This window comes from Polyergus mexicanus, unplaced genomic scaffold, assembly GCF_030449975.1.
Source record: "Polyergus mexicanus isolate NDT 795.1 unplaced genomic scaffold, iyPolMexi1.0 SCAF_13, whole genome shotgun sequence".
In the NCBI taxonomy this organism is placed as follows: domain Eukaryota; kingdom Metazoa; phylum Arthropoda; class Insecta; order Hymenoptera; family Formicidae; genus Polyergus; species Polyergus mexicanus.
The window spans coordinates 262,015-278,725 of NW_027223333.1; the positions used below are offsets into that span (position 1 = coordinate 262,015).

Sequence of the window (16,711 nt, forward strand, 5' to 3'; positions counted from 1 at the left end):
ATGGAAAAGCACCTTTTTTTTTCAAGCGATAAATTTAAAAATTTCGTCAAAATAAATCAAAACTCGAATAGTTAATATTATATATTGTATAAGAGAGAATCGATATATATATATATATATATATATATATATATATATATATATGTATATTAATTGAGATTTGATATTAGAAACACATTAATCCAATATTTCTGCATTCTTTTCATCGCACACAATATGACATGTTCGCATTCTTGATATTTGTTTGTAATCAATCGCATGCTTTTCAATTTACAACTCTTAACCTTTGATAAGTAAAACTTGTATATATAGTCAACCCTTGGTCGATAGACATTTTTCAAAATTCAGCTTAATCTGCTTCATATTTTAAAATGATTAATTAAGAATTTTTGAATTACTAATTATTAATTTTTTCAAGTCATGCGATTTAGATTGTTACCGAATTCTTAGATTCTCGGAATCAGGATACTTACAGGCCAACGTAGAGATGCCTTTGTCAGATACGGGCGTCTCGCAGAGATTGAGCACCTGTAGCTTCTGCAGATGCTCGCTGATCATCTGTAGGCCAGCGTCGCCGAATTGCGTGGCCCATAGATTCAAATATCGCAGCGCCGGCAGCTTGATCAGCTGTTCCGCACACGCGGACGTCACGGAGGTGAAGGCTAAGCTGAGGCATTCGAGATTACCGAGGGCACGACCACCCAGCAGAAGGGCGACATCGGCGTCGGTCGCGCGTACCGGCAGCGTCAGTTTACGCGGTCCGCCCTTTTGTTGCTGGCAAGAACGAGATGAAATGCGCGTATATGAGCGTACATGAGCGTGATAAGAGAGTCTACGTTTTATCGTCGAGTTCGCGCGGAAGAGCGAGGGCACAAAGACGCGCGGCGCGTGCAATTTTCCGCGCCGTCTAACGGAATAAAACGATTCGCGACGACCCTTACCAGCTCCTGTAGATTCTTCTGCCTCTGGCACAGAGCGGCATAGCGCTCCTTCCCGGATTCCGTAGACTCGAGCGCGTTGACTATCTGAAGTCTCGCCTCCTCGTTCGGCAATAAACGCCATTCGAGCATCAAGCAGAGCGCTTCCTGCGCGGCATCACAGCCCCGCACCGCCAGTAAAATGCAATCGTCCCCAGCCTGCTTCAGCAGGGACGCGATGAACCTCTTTCGCCGACAGCAACATGCCAGCAGAGTTGTCAGCTATTGCGAAAGTAGCGATTTAGTATTTACGCGTTTGCGTAATATTTTTTGTGTATTATAAATAAATTGGATTGGAAATAATTTTCTTTTTCGATTTTGAGTTGTCTCTGTTAAAATTTCTCCACGATAAAACCAACTATAATCGAGAGTAAAATTTATCCGATCGAATTCATCCATCGTGATGAATGCGCGGGAGAAACGCTTTCCGATTCCCCGTTCACTTTCCCGCAATCATCCGGCAGACCTCATTAATTCCGCACAGCGGCGGCGATTCAGTTCCGTGGTTATATTCGAGAGATTGGAATGGATGCTGTCAATACAGCTACCATTGAAGTCGCGCGCGCCCGTATAGCCAGAAAAGAGGCCGATTGATGAATATTGAAATGGACCTCCGATCGAATCGCCGTGAGAATAAACGCCGCTCTATTCCCTCGAGAGATGAATCGCTTCTGAACAACAAATCTTATTGTCGGTGTTATCGCGCGGAGGCCGGGGATTCGAAACGCCTGGCTCGCGAGATTACGATACGCTAAATGCGTTACAATCATTTCACGTGCGGATAAATTCGGTGCCGATAAGCGCGATAATTGCGCATATCCGTCCGCGTCTCCCTATACGCCGTTAGAGATATTTATATCTCTCACCAAATGTGACCCAAATGTATAAAATGCGAGACGAACGTTTTATACGAGATCGTAAAAAGTGGAAGATATATAAATATCGTTCACGTGTCTTTCCCTGAACTTCTTCACGGTCATATTAAATATTTAAGATAAAAAAAACCGTCCACGTACGCGCGCGAAAAATCTTTATAGATACGTAATTTTGTTATTATAATTGATTTTAATCAAACTTTTAAAGCTAAAGAAATCCGAAATGTTTTTACATTTCAATGCGGTAGCGCAAATGTCGCATGTCAAATGACATTAATAAACGATACGCGAAATGTAACGTTATTTTCGGAGAAAAAGAAAAATATATATTGGGAAGAATCTCTCACCATCTCGCCGAACAGTTCTCCGCGATCTGGACAGGCTGGGCTGGACGGCGCGGCGATATGGATCCAGCCTGGACGCGGTTCTCGGACGGGCAGCAAAACGCGATGCACCGTGCATCGCGGGTCCTTTGCCAGTCGTTGCATCACGCGCGTCAACACGGACTCCTGCACCTCCCTCACGGCCAGAGCCTCCTCCGGGAACGGAACGGGCTGCAAGAGCGCCCCGAGACCCGGACGCCAATCGGCGTATTCGGATCTGAAAAAGAAAACGTCGTTTCTCGATAGATGAATTCAGAGCTGGAAATTTAAACGATTAAACGCGCAAACGAATTTCTTTATGCAATACTTACGCGATGTTCAATACGAGCAAGTAGCACTGCAACGGCGGCAGTTTATCCTCGTTGGACGATACGCGATTCGACGCTTCGAATCTGCGAGGAAAATCGGTGACGTTGAATATGTCGAATCGTCATTCCCGTTTGTAACGATGGACTTACCTGTGGAATATAGCCGCGACACAGATGGATACGAGATTGGGAAGTACCCTCGGATGCGGGCAATCGCTACCCGGCCCGTGAACCGACGACATGTAATCCCTGATCGCTTGCTCGCCGTCGTTGTTCTGGTACAAAGCGGCGACGAACACCTATATACATACGCGAAGCAACACCGCAGATTACGACCGCGATATCGTTTATCATAATTTAGCAATCGCCGTACAATTAAAATTAATAGAATAGCAAAAGTTTGATATAGATTCTCGACCTAAATTCCATGCTATAATCAAACTGTAAATTAATTAACGCCAGGGACTACATAGTACATAGTAATAGTGTCGTCGATTTTTCGCTCGCCTTACCTGCAGCAACTTCCTCATGTCCGGCGATTTGCCAAAGTCAACGGTGTGCTTTAGGCATCTCGTGATCGCCGAACCGAGCATCGGGACCAATTGCGATCGCGGATGCTGTTGAGCTAGTCTGGCGAGAGCTCTCGCGAGGGCCGCCGGTGGAGCCGCCTTTTCCAGAAGCGGTGCCACCACGGAGAGCACGGCTTCTGCCCAGCTCCTGCGATCGCGAACGGTTGCCTCGATCTTCGCGTTTGTATCCGGATCGGTGTCGGGCTCCTCCAACAGTTTGGCGACTGCCTCCAGCGGTGCGCCCGCCACCCTCTCGTCCTGGAGCGGCGTCCACAGAGCGAAGTCTACCATGATTCGCAACTCGCGCAATATCACCTCTTCCCGGGTGCTCGTGGACACCAGATGTTGGTATTTGAAAATGCTTTTCTATGAACAGACAAAGAAATTGGTTTTTGATTTTACTTACCACGAGTTCAGCTTTTTTAATAACGAGCTCATTAATAAGAATTTGGAAGCAAGAAGCTCTCTAGAGATCAGAGAGAAGAGAGATGCGTGATAATTATTATTATAATAACGAAATGATATTTATGTAAATGTAATGAACACGTGCGCGCGATAAGGAAAGTAGAGATCTTAATTCTTTCAGACCTGTCATATTACAACGATTTTCGTGTCAACAATAAATAATTAATTAAAGACAGAGAAATTGTGTGTGGATTAATTAAGGATTAATTTAATCTTATGGTAAATGTGAAATATTGCAATACATCTCTCGTGTCTATGAAAACTGGAACGAAACAAAACTCTCTCTTCGAATACAATCGACAATATCCAACTGTCAATGTACGAACAATGTTCCTAACGGGGGGATACGACACCGTAAACGATAAAATTCAATCAATCGTTATCATCAACCTGAACCGTTGCGATTTACTCGTCGTAAAAGCCACGACGCGAGAGGCCGCTGATTATTCTCAGTCGGATGTTATACTGTTCGCCGCAGCTTTGCTATAAAATATTGGGAGTATCCGGGAGATTTGATACAACCGAGGACAATCGAGAACGTTCGCCTCACGCGACGACGTTATTACTTCCTCCTCTTTCAGCCTTACAATTGTCGGACGTTAATAACAACCGCGCTTACTCGCGTTGTCGCGTTGTCGCGTTCACCGCCGATCAACGTCGGAAAGAGCCGATATTGAAAAAAATATTTGATATCAACGTTCGTGCATTCGTGTGAATAATATCAATCGTCTTCGAAAAAAGAAAAAAGAAAAAAGAAATAAACACGGTGCTCTATTGTTCGCTTAAAATGTTACGAGTTAAACAAAATGAGAAATAAAAATTATTTTCTCCCCCATCGTTATTCATTATAGCTACTAATGCAATAAGCAAGCAATGACAAATTTTCATGGCAGTGAAATATGACAAGGTGAAATATTAAAATTAAAACCAATTTAATTTTAGTTCGTTTCACATAACTACTTATTTAAATAAATATAATTGAATTATTAATATTAATAAATATTATTTAATTATATTAAAAAATGTTAACGCTTTATACAATTATGTCATTGAAAACAATTCGAGTAAGTCGATGGTGCTACTTTTTTAACATACTTTCCACAATATCGAGTGATACCACTGATCCCTCGTATAAGCGTTGCTGGCTTGTAGAAGAAGCGAGCCATCCGGCAAAACGATGCTGAGACAGTTCTTATATGCGGGATCCCATCTGGCGACAACGTACTTTCGGACCTCCGACATGCTGCTGTACGGAACAGGTTGTTGAAGAAAACCTGTCAGCTGAAACAGACAAATAAATGAAATTTGAGATTTGCCAAAGAAATTTTCATATAAATATATATACCATATATATGATTGTAAGATAATAATGTTATCGGATTAACATTGTTGCGAGACATTAGTATAATTTCGCTTATTATATAATGAAGTTGCAGGATAAAAACAATGTAACAGCGATCTTGTAATCAAGCCACAATTATCTTGTATTTATTTTTTTGAAACATCATTTTACAAACAATAAAAAATTTTCATCGGTAATATTCTCCTTTTATGAGAAAGAGAGAGAGAGAGAGAGAGAGAGAGAGAGAGAGCAAGAAAAATTTTATAACGAATATTTAGTCTAACTTCGAAATGGTATTTTGTTTTTTATTGCGGAAGAACATAATCTCAAGAGAAACCTATTATTTGCACTTCAATCATCAATCATTTTCATTTTTCTGACATACGTAATCATGAATTATTAGTATTGTTTTTAACGTATAAACTCGACATGAACGTCATTGCCGTTTACATAAATTTATCTATTAGTGTTTAGCAGATATAATAAGAACGCTCGCACGTAATTCCGCGAAAATCATTACTATATTCATTATTATAATAACGATAATTGAAGGGTAAAATGCTATATACGAATTTACTTACAGCAGTTTTAAAATTAGCCAGCATTAGTTATTACATCAAAGACGAAAAGAGCGTTATTAATCTCATCCGTATTATAATTTCAATTATGATCCAAGGAAACTAATAAAATATTATATGTGCAAAAAATTCATTATTTTTCTATTAAATTCTGTTTTCCTTTTGTCTAATTTATAAATTTTTTAAATAGAGGACTGAAGAATTTTTTTATAAACTACAAAAATGTATTAAAGAGTTAATGGTTATATATATATATATATATATATATATAATTACGATTAATTTTGATTAATAAAAAATTATTATTCGAAATTATTTTAACTTTAATTGAGATACAAAATACGAGACTTTCTTGCACCAATCTAATAGCAGCTTCGAGTTAATGTCAACACATGGCTTTGGGCGCGCAATCGGTCTCTAGAAATGACGTAATCACACTTGTCATAACGAAACGCGTGAATGTGTATAAAGCGAATACCGGCGAATCTGGTCGTGGCAACAAAAAAAAGCCGACTTGGCGAAGGAACGGAACTATTGCGAGAGAGGCGGGGAAGAGAAAGGGACGACGAATCGAGGGAGAAGTTGCATAATATAATACGACCTGACGAGGACAATGCGCCCTGGTTCGCGCGTCACTCAAACGGTGTCTCGAGTTCTGAGACTGTACAGGGGATGACGTAGTCGTGCATGCGCGTGTACGTGTGTATGTATGTCGCGTATGTATGAATACTTGTGTGTGAATGCCGGACCGCGCGCGCTCGCGCGCGTGTGTGTGTGTGTGTGTAAACGTGATATCGGGCGACTAGTACAGAGACGCGAGAGCACCTGCGTGTGGAATAGTGAGTGACGTCAGCACAGGGCGAATCTAGGCCGAGGGTTGAACGACTGGTTGGAACAGACTTGGCCGAATCTAGGACACCGCATCCCCTCGCTAAATGCGGCCAAAAGCGACACGGTGCCGATCGCGCCGGAATTCGCGCAATATCTTTTGCGCTCTTTTCAGAGCGATCACAATTCGCGTCTCTGTGTAACCAGATGTGTTATTCTTCGTGTATTTTGACTTTAGAAAATCTGATTGTTGGAAAAAGTGTGCGAAGATGGAGAAAAGAAAAGGAGACAGTAATAGGAGGGAAAAGATCCATTAAGAAGCTACATCATGTATCTTTCGATGCCGCATCGTATACAATGAGAGATAAATGCAGACAATTGTTTCTAATGTGAAAAGAGAAAACAAAAAAAGTTCATGCTGCGGCAGAAATCTCGAGGGCTATAAGTATATGCATTTATAAAGAATAATCGAGAATGATTTATTTGATTTGCTCGACTATAAATGATAATTAAATGATTAGATTACGATTTTTTTAAAACGAATATAAAATATAAATAAGTGCTATATTTTATGAATCATATATTTTAAGATCAATTACAATTTGCATTTATTAAAAAAAGTCCGTGCATTTTCATGTATTGATAAAATTCGTTGTTTACGGAGAGAAAATGGGCACTTGTGTGACGCGCTTAAAAAAAAAAAAATCCGAGCGCTGGGAGCACTCGCCGTTACAAAGGGCGCGCGCACAACGTGAATAATATACAACTTTTTTTTTCTGTATCTTCTGATCCAAGGTCATCTTTTGTAAACGGCTTCCACGCTTTCTTTATGCATCTGTGTTACAAAGACTGCCATGAATATGCATGCATCGTGCATATTCATGCGTGACGCAAACGATAACGAAACTTAATTTGTGCCAATTATTCAACTCAAAAGTAATTGTAAAATTCCTCGTACTTTCATAATAGTGACTCGATACTCGCGCGATTGCGGATATTATTTTCATAACTTTAATCCTCTCCCCTCGTGTATTTAGATCGATATTTCGTACGCGATAAGTGAATACGCGTCCCGTGCATATTACGAGCTTCTATAATTAATAAGAAACAACGGACAACGCTATCTTACAATACGTACAATACGGCAGTATTAAGGCTGCCGAACGTCAATCCCTAAAAAAGAAGTATCCTCCTTGTATTATAGAGTGAGAACAAACTGTACGTAGAATTTCAAATATGAAATTCGCGCGCCAACTTGATTTGGTGAGAGCTCACGTTGGTGAGCAAAATGTAAATTTATCACCGACTTGTCATTAAATTAACAGAGACACCTGAAAATTATTTGCATTGTTCATATCTGTTTTTCGACACCGTAGAATCTCCTCTTTTGAATTACAATATCCTATTTGTAACTCGTGTGACACGCGATTGCATAATCGATGAAACTGCGATCAATCGGACCGTAAACATGATGAGTTGCTCATTAACATCTGGCGCAGAGGCGGAATGATAATGTTGCATTCGCGATATTGTATCGATGCATACTATACATTTACATATTTAAATACAATATAACAAAACGATGGCGATTCGCAATGTTTTCCTGTCGCGATTGATGTTCAACTGCAGATTAATGGACGAAATTGCGCGATGTAGAAAAATAAAAGTCAGATAAATTGGCACACCGCTTTCGTGTCGTTACTCATAAATAATACTACAAGCGCACAAATAACGACCATTTTACGAACGTTCAACTTTCGGAACGTCGATCTGGAATAGGTGCCATGGAATACTCGCAAAGTAACAGTAGATGTAAAAAATTTCTCAAAAATTCTCTCTTATTGTTAGTTAAAATATAATATTTATTCTAGATAATTGAAAATTAAATCAATTAAATTAGAAAAAATTAATGAAACTCTTACGACAATGCATCTGAATCCAATGAAGAAAATTTAAAATTATGACGCAGACGTTCGTATCGGTGAAATTTTGCCTCTACATTGGTCGAAGGGAATTTACATCTATTGTATTATAATTGTCAACGGCTTTACGTAAAGCCAATGAAGTTCAAAAGGAGACCGGAGGTACATGACGTACAATATGACTTACGTCTGTAACGGGAATATAATATTGTGACACAAACTCGACAGTTACTTTCCTAGAATATCGTCGCGCAATTCATTCGTTCCTCCTGCGTAATGCATTTCTGTATAACAGGAAGTCTCTCGATTTCATATCGCGATAAAAGTCGAATTGTAAAGGAAGGTGGAAATGTCACCGGCACGTGTTGCAGAATGCACGTGGCCAATTTGTCGTGTAAGACACAAGGTACGCGAGCCACGATATCGTGAGTGTGTCGCTATCATTTTCTTGTCATCTATCGATTATAATGCAAAGTTATGCAACTTTCTGCTTGCGAAAGAGTAGCATAATAATGAATAAAATGAAAATACCGATTGCGAACAATTTGGATAATACTGTATTAAACCGGCCAAATGTCATCAAATTTTTAATTAAATTTTCCTGCTAAACGAAATAAATAGATTAAAATATAATTTTATTTTAATCGTCGTCGCAAAGCAACAGTACTGAACAATTATTATCGCGTCCGTCTCGCGTTTCATATATTTAATTTTATAAAGAGGAAATTATATACATATATTTTCGTTTTATATGAATAAGCGAATTGTTATATACCTGTATAAAAAGTTCTCACTTTGCCTCCCTTTGCGATAACGGTAGGATTAATTAATCGAAAACGAGTGTATGTACAGTCGATGAGAATTTTCGTTTCATTATTTCAGACGTTCACAATTGAGATCGTTGATCCGAATCGTCGCCTTTAATTCCGAACTGAATACACGTGGATCGTGCGTTTGATAAACAACTCGCTTATAGCACGGAAACGAACGAAGCGCCGTCCGCCTCTGTATTGTTGCAAGTTTATCGATTCGCGTGTTTGCCGTTTTCCCTTGTCCTTTCAAAATCCCGAACTGTTACTACGTGAGTTACACATGTATCCCTATATTTAACGAAGTCGCGAGAGTCCGATGCATAAACAGAATCATTTTAACACTTGCATAAACCCCTTTGTAAATCCTATTCGCAAATTAAATACGAATATTTATTGCAATATACTTTCATTGTTTTTCCGTTAAAAATATTTCGAAACTATTGTTGTTTGACGAGCGCAATCTTTTTTCTTATCAATATTTCAGACTTTATCAATCTTTTTAAATAAAGTGTGAAATATAAAAAGTGAAAAATATGATTAGAAAAATTTTCTTTGTAAAAAGTGTCGCTTAGGTTCAGCTCGTTAAAAAAATCATCCAACTACCCCGTAGAGAGGACGCAAGTAATACGCACATCGGTGCGCGAATTTCAAAATAATCCGCGCCCGTAAAAGAATCGTCGCCAGCCCGACGAATCGCACCGACGAAAACAATACAAGATAAACGAGACGAGCGGTGAAATAAATCGATTGTTGGCGAGTGATAGCAGATTGCGATTCGAAATATCCCCGGGAGATATTGGTAACATATAAACAGTTTTCCCAAGCGGGATGATGTACGATATGAATCGCGAAACGAGATCGGAATTGCTCCTGCCGCGGTGTATCTATCATATCCGCATATTTTCAATCACACCTCACATACATTTATTAATTTATTTGTGATATAAATTGCAATAAATTGCGAAAGTTCGAAGCTGCAAGAAAATGTGTGTGTGTGTGTATTATTTTTATTACTCGCACAAAAGATTGAATGGCAGTTAAATAACAGTTTCTCCTACTACGAAATAACGAAACGAACGAAGCTTATTAAAAAGTCACTACATATGGCGGCATGTATAATACATATTTCTAACGTGAGTCACTCGGATGTTCTTATCAACGTAACGTCAAGTGTTTTCGAATGAGTTTAATAGCGATGCCGCGATCGACACATTTTACGATACATTTGAAAGAATCTCCTCCGTCAAATGTTCAAAGAAATATCTTGATATACGAAAAGTATTCTTGGAATTTTAAAGAAAAGATCTTTAGTTTAAGAAAACTGTTTAAATTATAATATTAATTTATGTAGATATTATTGCCATAAATAGATATTTTTAAAAAGATGTTCAAATTTCTTCTTCGACATTCTCAACTGAGCAATTTCGTTAAATTGACGTGCTAAATGGCGAATAGATATCGACATTAAGATACATCGATTGATCGAACAGTGGCATTTGCCATTAAATTCGACACGAAATCATAAGGCGCGCGTATTGATATAGCTAAAACTTAGCTGTCGGTGACATCTTCTTTCTCCAGTTCACCTCGCCAAAATATAAATTCCTGCATTTGCACGTAGCAGTTTTATTCTGCCGTGAATAAAACTTTTCCGTCTCTTTCTCTATATCCTTTCCCTCTTTCTTTCGTCTCTTCTTTTGTCATACATCGGCGAATGCGGAATGCGTATGTTCAGCTAGCTACCAGATATGTAAATATGAAACCGGAATTTGCCCATAGATGGTCCTAGCTGTCAATGTAATTGCCGTCAAACCGCGTCATTGGCGCCATTTTCTTGTTTTGACATCTGATAAAGATTTTCAACTCACAACAATACAAGTTTCATACAACAGCATAGTTTTTAATAGCGTTGAACATGTGGAATTTTGTGCCTGGAAACTACGATTTGCGGACAGCATTGATTTTCCGTTACCATTTGAAGAAAACTGCTGCAGAATCGCATCGAATGCTTGTCGAAGCTTACGGTGAGCATGCTCTTGGTAAATCACAGTGCTTTGAGTGGATTAAAAAATTCAAAAGTGGCGATTTTGACGTGAGAAACGAAGAACGTGCAAGACCACCGAAAAAGTTTGAAGACAGCGAATTGCGAACATTGTTGGATGAGGATGACGCTACCGACAACAAATGATCGATTTGAATCAAGCTTTGCGTGAAAAACGACCAGAATATCAAAAGAGGCAACGCAAAGTGATTTTGCTTCATGATAACGCACCATCGCACACAGCAAAACCGATCAAGGAAACGATTGAGGCGTTTAATTGGGAAATACTTTCGCATGAGGCTTACTCACCAGACTTGGCTCCATCCGATTACTACTTATTTGCATCGATGGGACACGCACTTGCTGTGAGCAGCGCTTCACTTCTTACGAAAATGTACGAAAATGGCTCGATGACTGATTTGCCTCAAAGGAGCAACAGTTTTTTTGACGTGGCATCCACAAATTGTCAGAGAGATGGGAAAAATGTATAGCTAGCAATGGGCAATAATTCGAATAAAATATTTTTAATCATTTTCATACAATAAACGTGTATTTTCTATAGAAAAATTCCGATTTCATATTTATATACCTGGTATACGCGATGATTTATCTTCCTCCGTTTTTTTATATCCATTCGGAATTAACCCTTTAACTGTCCTCGCATGGTATATATATATGTACACATGTATACCATATACAATACATATATACGGATACAAACGCGAATATCTCTCGCGATTCATTCTCGTGCATGGCATACGCAATTATGTTACTTGAAAATTGTTGCATCGAGTAACGAAGTTTTCGCGACGTGACGAAAATCGATTAACGTTTCAATACCACCGTAAGCACTAATGCTCGAATTATCAAATACGATGAAATCTTGTTGCATCTCACTCGTAGATTTAATAAAATTTATCGTAAAAGAATGTGCAAACATACTGGCAGCGATTTTGATTAAATCTGTCTCTCTCCGCTTTATTCCTTGAAAATATATAGACTATAAATTTAAATCAAATCGTGCTTTTAGATTTTTAATCTTTAAATTCACGACAGCGCAATCAGTTAATCCGTAAATTTAATTTGTTTTAATTTATTTTAAGAGCGCGCTTCAATATACACGCCTCTTGAGTTAATCATTTATCTTTCATAATTAATTCGTAATGCTTACGTCAAACGTCAACATTTATCATATATCAAGCATTTTATGTTTAAATTTTCATGATAGATGTATTGTCGTTTATATGATTTACATAGCGCTAGATAATAGTAAATCAAGTTTTTTCGTTAACTTTTTTTTTATTACATTTGCGTCGCTTAATAATATAAGACGTACGATCTAGAAGCAACGTTCAATGGCATACAATACGTACATGATCGCAACGTTATAAATCACATACTTGTCTAACATACGTATCGCTTTAGAATATTATAATTTGTTTTCTCGAAAAAATTTCACGTTCATGCGAAAATTCATTACATTTTCATTATGGGATTCTTAAAAAGAACTCGCAATCTTGGGTCTCGTAGAAAAATTAACATCCCAACGATTTCGGAGGGAGAAACGTACGGGGCTTTACGAAATTATTTACGATCTGAACGATAATTGAAATTTTTCAACGCGCTCCACTTCTCTGTTCCAGCTCGCGCCAAATGTTTGCCTGCCAAACGATGCGAGACGGCTGCTTTACGAGTCCTTTCATGTTCCAAGAGGCAAACGAAAACGAGCTAGTATTTTTACGGCTGCTAACAGCGGCGCCGTAAAAGCTAGGCGCTGCGTCACCCTGCCATTGTTTTATGTGTTCCTCGCGCGTTATTTCAGATAAAGCGGATATACGAATTTCCATGTGTCGCGTTAAGCGTCGTTCAACGTTCTTATTACAAATACGCAAAAATTTATCGTCAAGGGAAATCAGCATACAATAGGAGATGGCCGGAATCGCTTGCCATTCTTATACATTCATGTTAGTAAGAGCTGCGCGATATAAAAAAAAAAAAAAAAAAAAAAAAAAATACAGAGAATTTTTCATGTAATTTAAATGATGTTACATAGAATTAATAAATGCGGCAATTAATAACCGCAGCACGTGGCTCTTCGATAAAAAGAGAAGAAGAGAGAGGTTTACCGACTTTCGTACTTATTAACTACTAGCAGTTTGAATAATCTAGTCTCCCTCCCGCAGGATATTAACTTTAAAAGTTAACTCGCCTTTTTTCACTTTCGACTTTAACGAGTTTCGTAACTACATTCCTGAAATTCATACATTTTCTCGTATCGGGACTCGGTCGATGATAAAAGTCGCTGTTAAACATTTTCGTATTCGGCTCAGCGCTACGGAGGAGGACGATTCAAACGCATCTACGCATCTCCCATTTAGTCGTTAATTGTAATATAAGCTGAGATGTACTACATTCATTTACACTATGCCACGGCGTTTTGCAACCGCTAATTGGGAGCTATTGAAATTCCACGCTCGCGTTTTATCCGAGAAACTATACTCGGTACCGGATTGTTCTACCGGTTCGTGTTCAACAGCTGCAAAAATGATTTAGCTTGTCGGAACCATCGCCTCTCGTTGTCTCTGATACTTTAAGCTACTTTGCGCTTCGTTAACGGAATTTAAAATAATATACAGAAATTTATCCAATGTCTATAATTATACAGGATATTCCATTACGTCTCCGAAATTATTTAATTATTTTCGACATTGCACATATATTGTATATATGTGCAATGTCTTTTTGTACGTTTGTATTATACATCGTTTTTCATATCGCCATAATTTCGAAAAAAGCTCCCTCACGGTTAAAACGTGAAACGAGACGTTGCGAGAAGAGAGAAAAAGTTACTCGAATTCGGAAATTCTCGTATTTCCATCAACGATAGTTTTGGCATACTCTCCGTATCTCAATGATTCAAATGTTAATAATTCCATCATTCGCAACTGCGTAAAGGTTTGAGAGCGATGAGTATCTGCTGTGATTATCTCTTCTCTTCTTCTTCTTCTTCTTCTTCGATACACGTTCTTTTCTTCTTCCATTATTCCATAGTTTTCTTTTTTCTCAACTCTATCTTCCCATTATTTTTCCCATTTTTACACAATCTTTTTCTTCAAGTTATTTGAAGAGTCAATTAGTGTATTTTACTGCAAGAGTCATCGAAAATTAAAGTGTTTGCTCAATTAAATTTCTACGTCTTATTTCTTGCTGTTTTTTTTTTTTTTTTTTTATCACGTGCGTATCTCTCGATCTTCGACTTGGATTGAAGCCAGCGATTAATCAGAATCCTTCAAGATTTCTCAGTAGCTTTTACGCGGTTCGCGCATATCTCTTCTACATCTCTCCCCTTGGTACACAGCTTGGTACACAGCTCCTTCATACAGGAGCCATTGTTTCTCGTGCGTCGACAAGGGATTCTCGCCAATGGCATTCCCGGCCACGAAAAGCGAGCGACCGACAGGTATTTTACAAGACGTTAGCGCAAAGAGCGAGACGGCCGCTACTTGAACACGTAGCCCAGGGTCAGCTTTGACGTCAGTAGAGCACACGCTCTCGACATACGCATGCATGCATTCACGCACGCACGCACGCACGCACGCACGCACGCTCGCTCGCATAGAGAACCGCGCCCGTCACAAGCGATCATCCGACTCGCTCGTACCAATTCGTTCGCGATAGCGTTGTCATGTACGCATAAATTGTCCCAAAACTGTCCGTACAGAGAGAGAGTCTCGAGACGATGTTTCTCCAACGAAAATGTCAAAACACGTACAATCGAATGAAAAATAATTTGCAAAGTAAATTTCAGAGAAGAAGAGAGAAAAAACATTATAAATTCATTCTTTCACTATATTCAAATGAACTTTTATAAACGACACATATGTATAACGTTAAAAAGATGCAGTCAGTGACCTCCTTCATTTTTATCAAAAAGAGATTTCATCTTTAAATCGATCGAAGAGACTGTGTTTTAAAGGGACAGCTTTTCTAATGGACTTGTGACGCATATATATGCATGGGTATGTTTATGTGTATGTATGCCGAGTATGTGTCACCGACCGCGCGATTCGTCTTGCCGATCTCCTTCCGGTGTCTCCTTCCACGACAAAGGAGGAGAAATGGCGCCCTGGCGATATTTCGCGGTATGCCTCGGTTTGCCTGGTATCGATTATGCGAAGAGGTCAGAGGCGAACTCGCGTGAATCTCCTTCTCGACGGAGATTCGGAGATGCGCGTCATCGCGTGATCCGTGCGTGAACAGAAAGTGTGCCGTGCGAGGCGATACGTCGAGGATTTTAACCCCATAACTCTCGCAGATCAATCTCTTTTCGACGTTTTATCAATAGCGACATAATTTTCGTTCATCGCAAAAAGGCGTATTACATGTATTGTATGTAATAAAAAAGGATATTTTCCAATATATTTATATAATTTACATTTTTTTTTTCATTTTTCTCGTTTTTTTTTTTTTTAATTTACAGAAACACAGAAGGATGACACACACACACACGATATGTTTGTTTTCATCTACGCGAAAATGAGTTTAATCGCGCTTGGAACGAATGCCATTAACGCATTCTCCATCCGATCGGAGGATTTAGTCATATTATTATATGTAATACGGTGTAAGGTAATTTCTAATGTTTTACAATCTTTAGGTTGACGTGTTAATGATATGTACAATTAATATTCATGGCAATATTAACAATTGAAGAGCAATAAAAAAAAATGACATACGATATGCTACAAACATTGTAAGATCTTTCTTTCTCGCCCAATAACAAAGCACTCGACTTAATCGTTCGCACTTGATTGCATGTGATCGAGATAGTGAAATTTCCAACAATCTCGACGTCTTTCTTCATTGATAATATAATCTTTATGATGGTGCACGCGATTGTTTCTTTTATATAAAAGTGGATAATATCCGTTCTTTTTACATGACCATTTCGCGTATCCCCGCGAGGATTTACAGCGTTGTTATTACTCGCATTTTATTTAATGAAAAGAAAATATATTATATCAAATATTAACGCGTTTACGTCAATAGTCCCTCGCGATTATTTATAAACAGGAAATCTGCAATTCGGGACCGTTTATGTAAATAATAATCGTGAGTCAATAACAAATCCGCTATTATATTACTCGATTATTTACTGGGTGCTAAATAACACGAATTAAATTAATAACGATCCTCGATTTATTCGCGAGTGAAGCGACCGCGGTATAATGAATTCATTGATATGGGCATCGATATTCTTTTTATTGTAACGCTCGTTCTTGTCACTTAATAACGCGTAAACGAGCAAAAAAATCGCGATACAAGCTAATAATGATCGTCCGCAATGATTTATGAACGAGCGAATGCGCGTGAGAAACGTCTCAGCCTTGAAAAATTTCGTCATCTACGGCCGAACATATTGATAAATTGACATGTATATATATATATGTATATGTTAATCTACCACGATTCCATATAAAAATACACTAACCAACAAGCAACCGATCATCAATGTTGCATCGACGAGACGGCCCATTTTAGAATCTGTCGACTTTGTCGGCATGAAAACACGATGTCATTTCCCCGTCTTTTTTTTCTTTTTATTTAAACC

The 16,711-nt window shown here is 38.6% G+C and overlaps 1 protein-coding gene across 2 annotated transcripts in view; it reads right to left on the reverse strand.

The window, feature by feature from the left end:
- Positions 1-16,711, reverse strand: part of LOC138939095 (C-Maf-inducing protein) — a 31,767-nt gene that overhangs the window by 2,776 nt on the left and 12,280 nt on the right. For both annotated transcript variants that reach the window (XM_070306631.1, XM_070306630.1), the window contains 7 exons: positions 4,673-4,858; positions 3,056-3,478; positions 2,694-2,842; positions 2,547-2,627; positions 2,200-2,452; positions 942-1,199; positions 474-774 (listed from right to left, as the gene is read on the reverse strand). In XM_070306631.1, the coding sequence (XP_070162732.1) occupies positions 474-774; positions 942-1,199; positions 2,200-2,452; positions 2,547-2,627; positions 2,694-2,842; positions 3,056-3,478; positions 4,673-4,858 (1,651 nt within the window). The remainder of the gene's footprint in view (positions 1-473; positions 775-941; positions 1,200-2,199; positions 2,453-2,546; positions 2,628-2,693; positions 2,843-3,055; positions 3,479-4,672; positions 4,859-16,711) is intronic.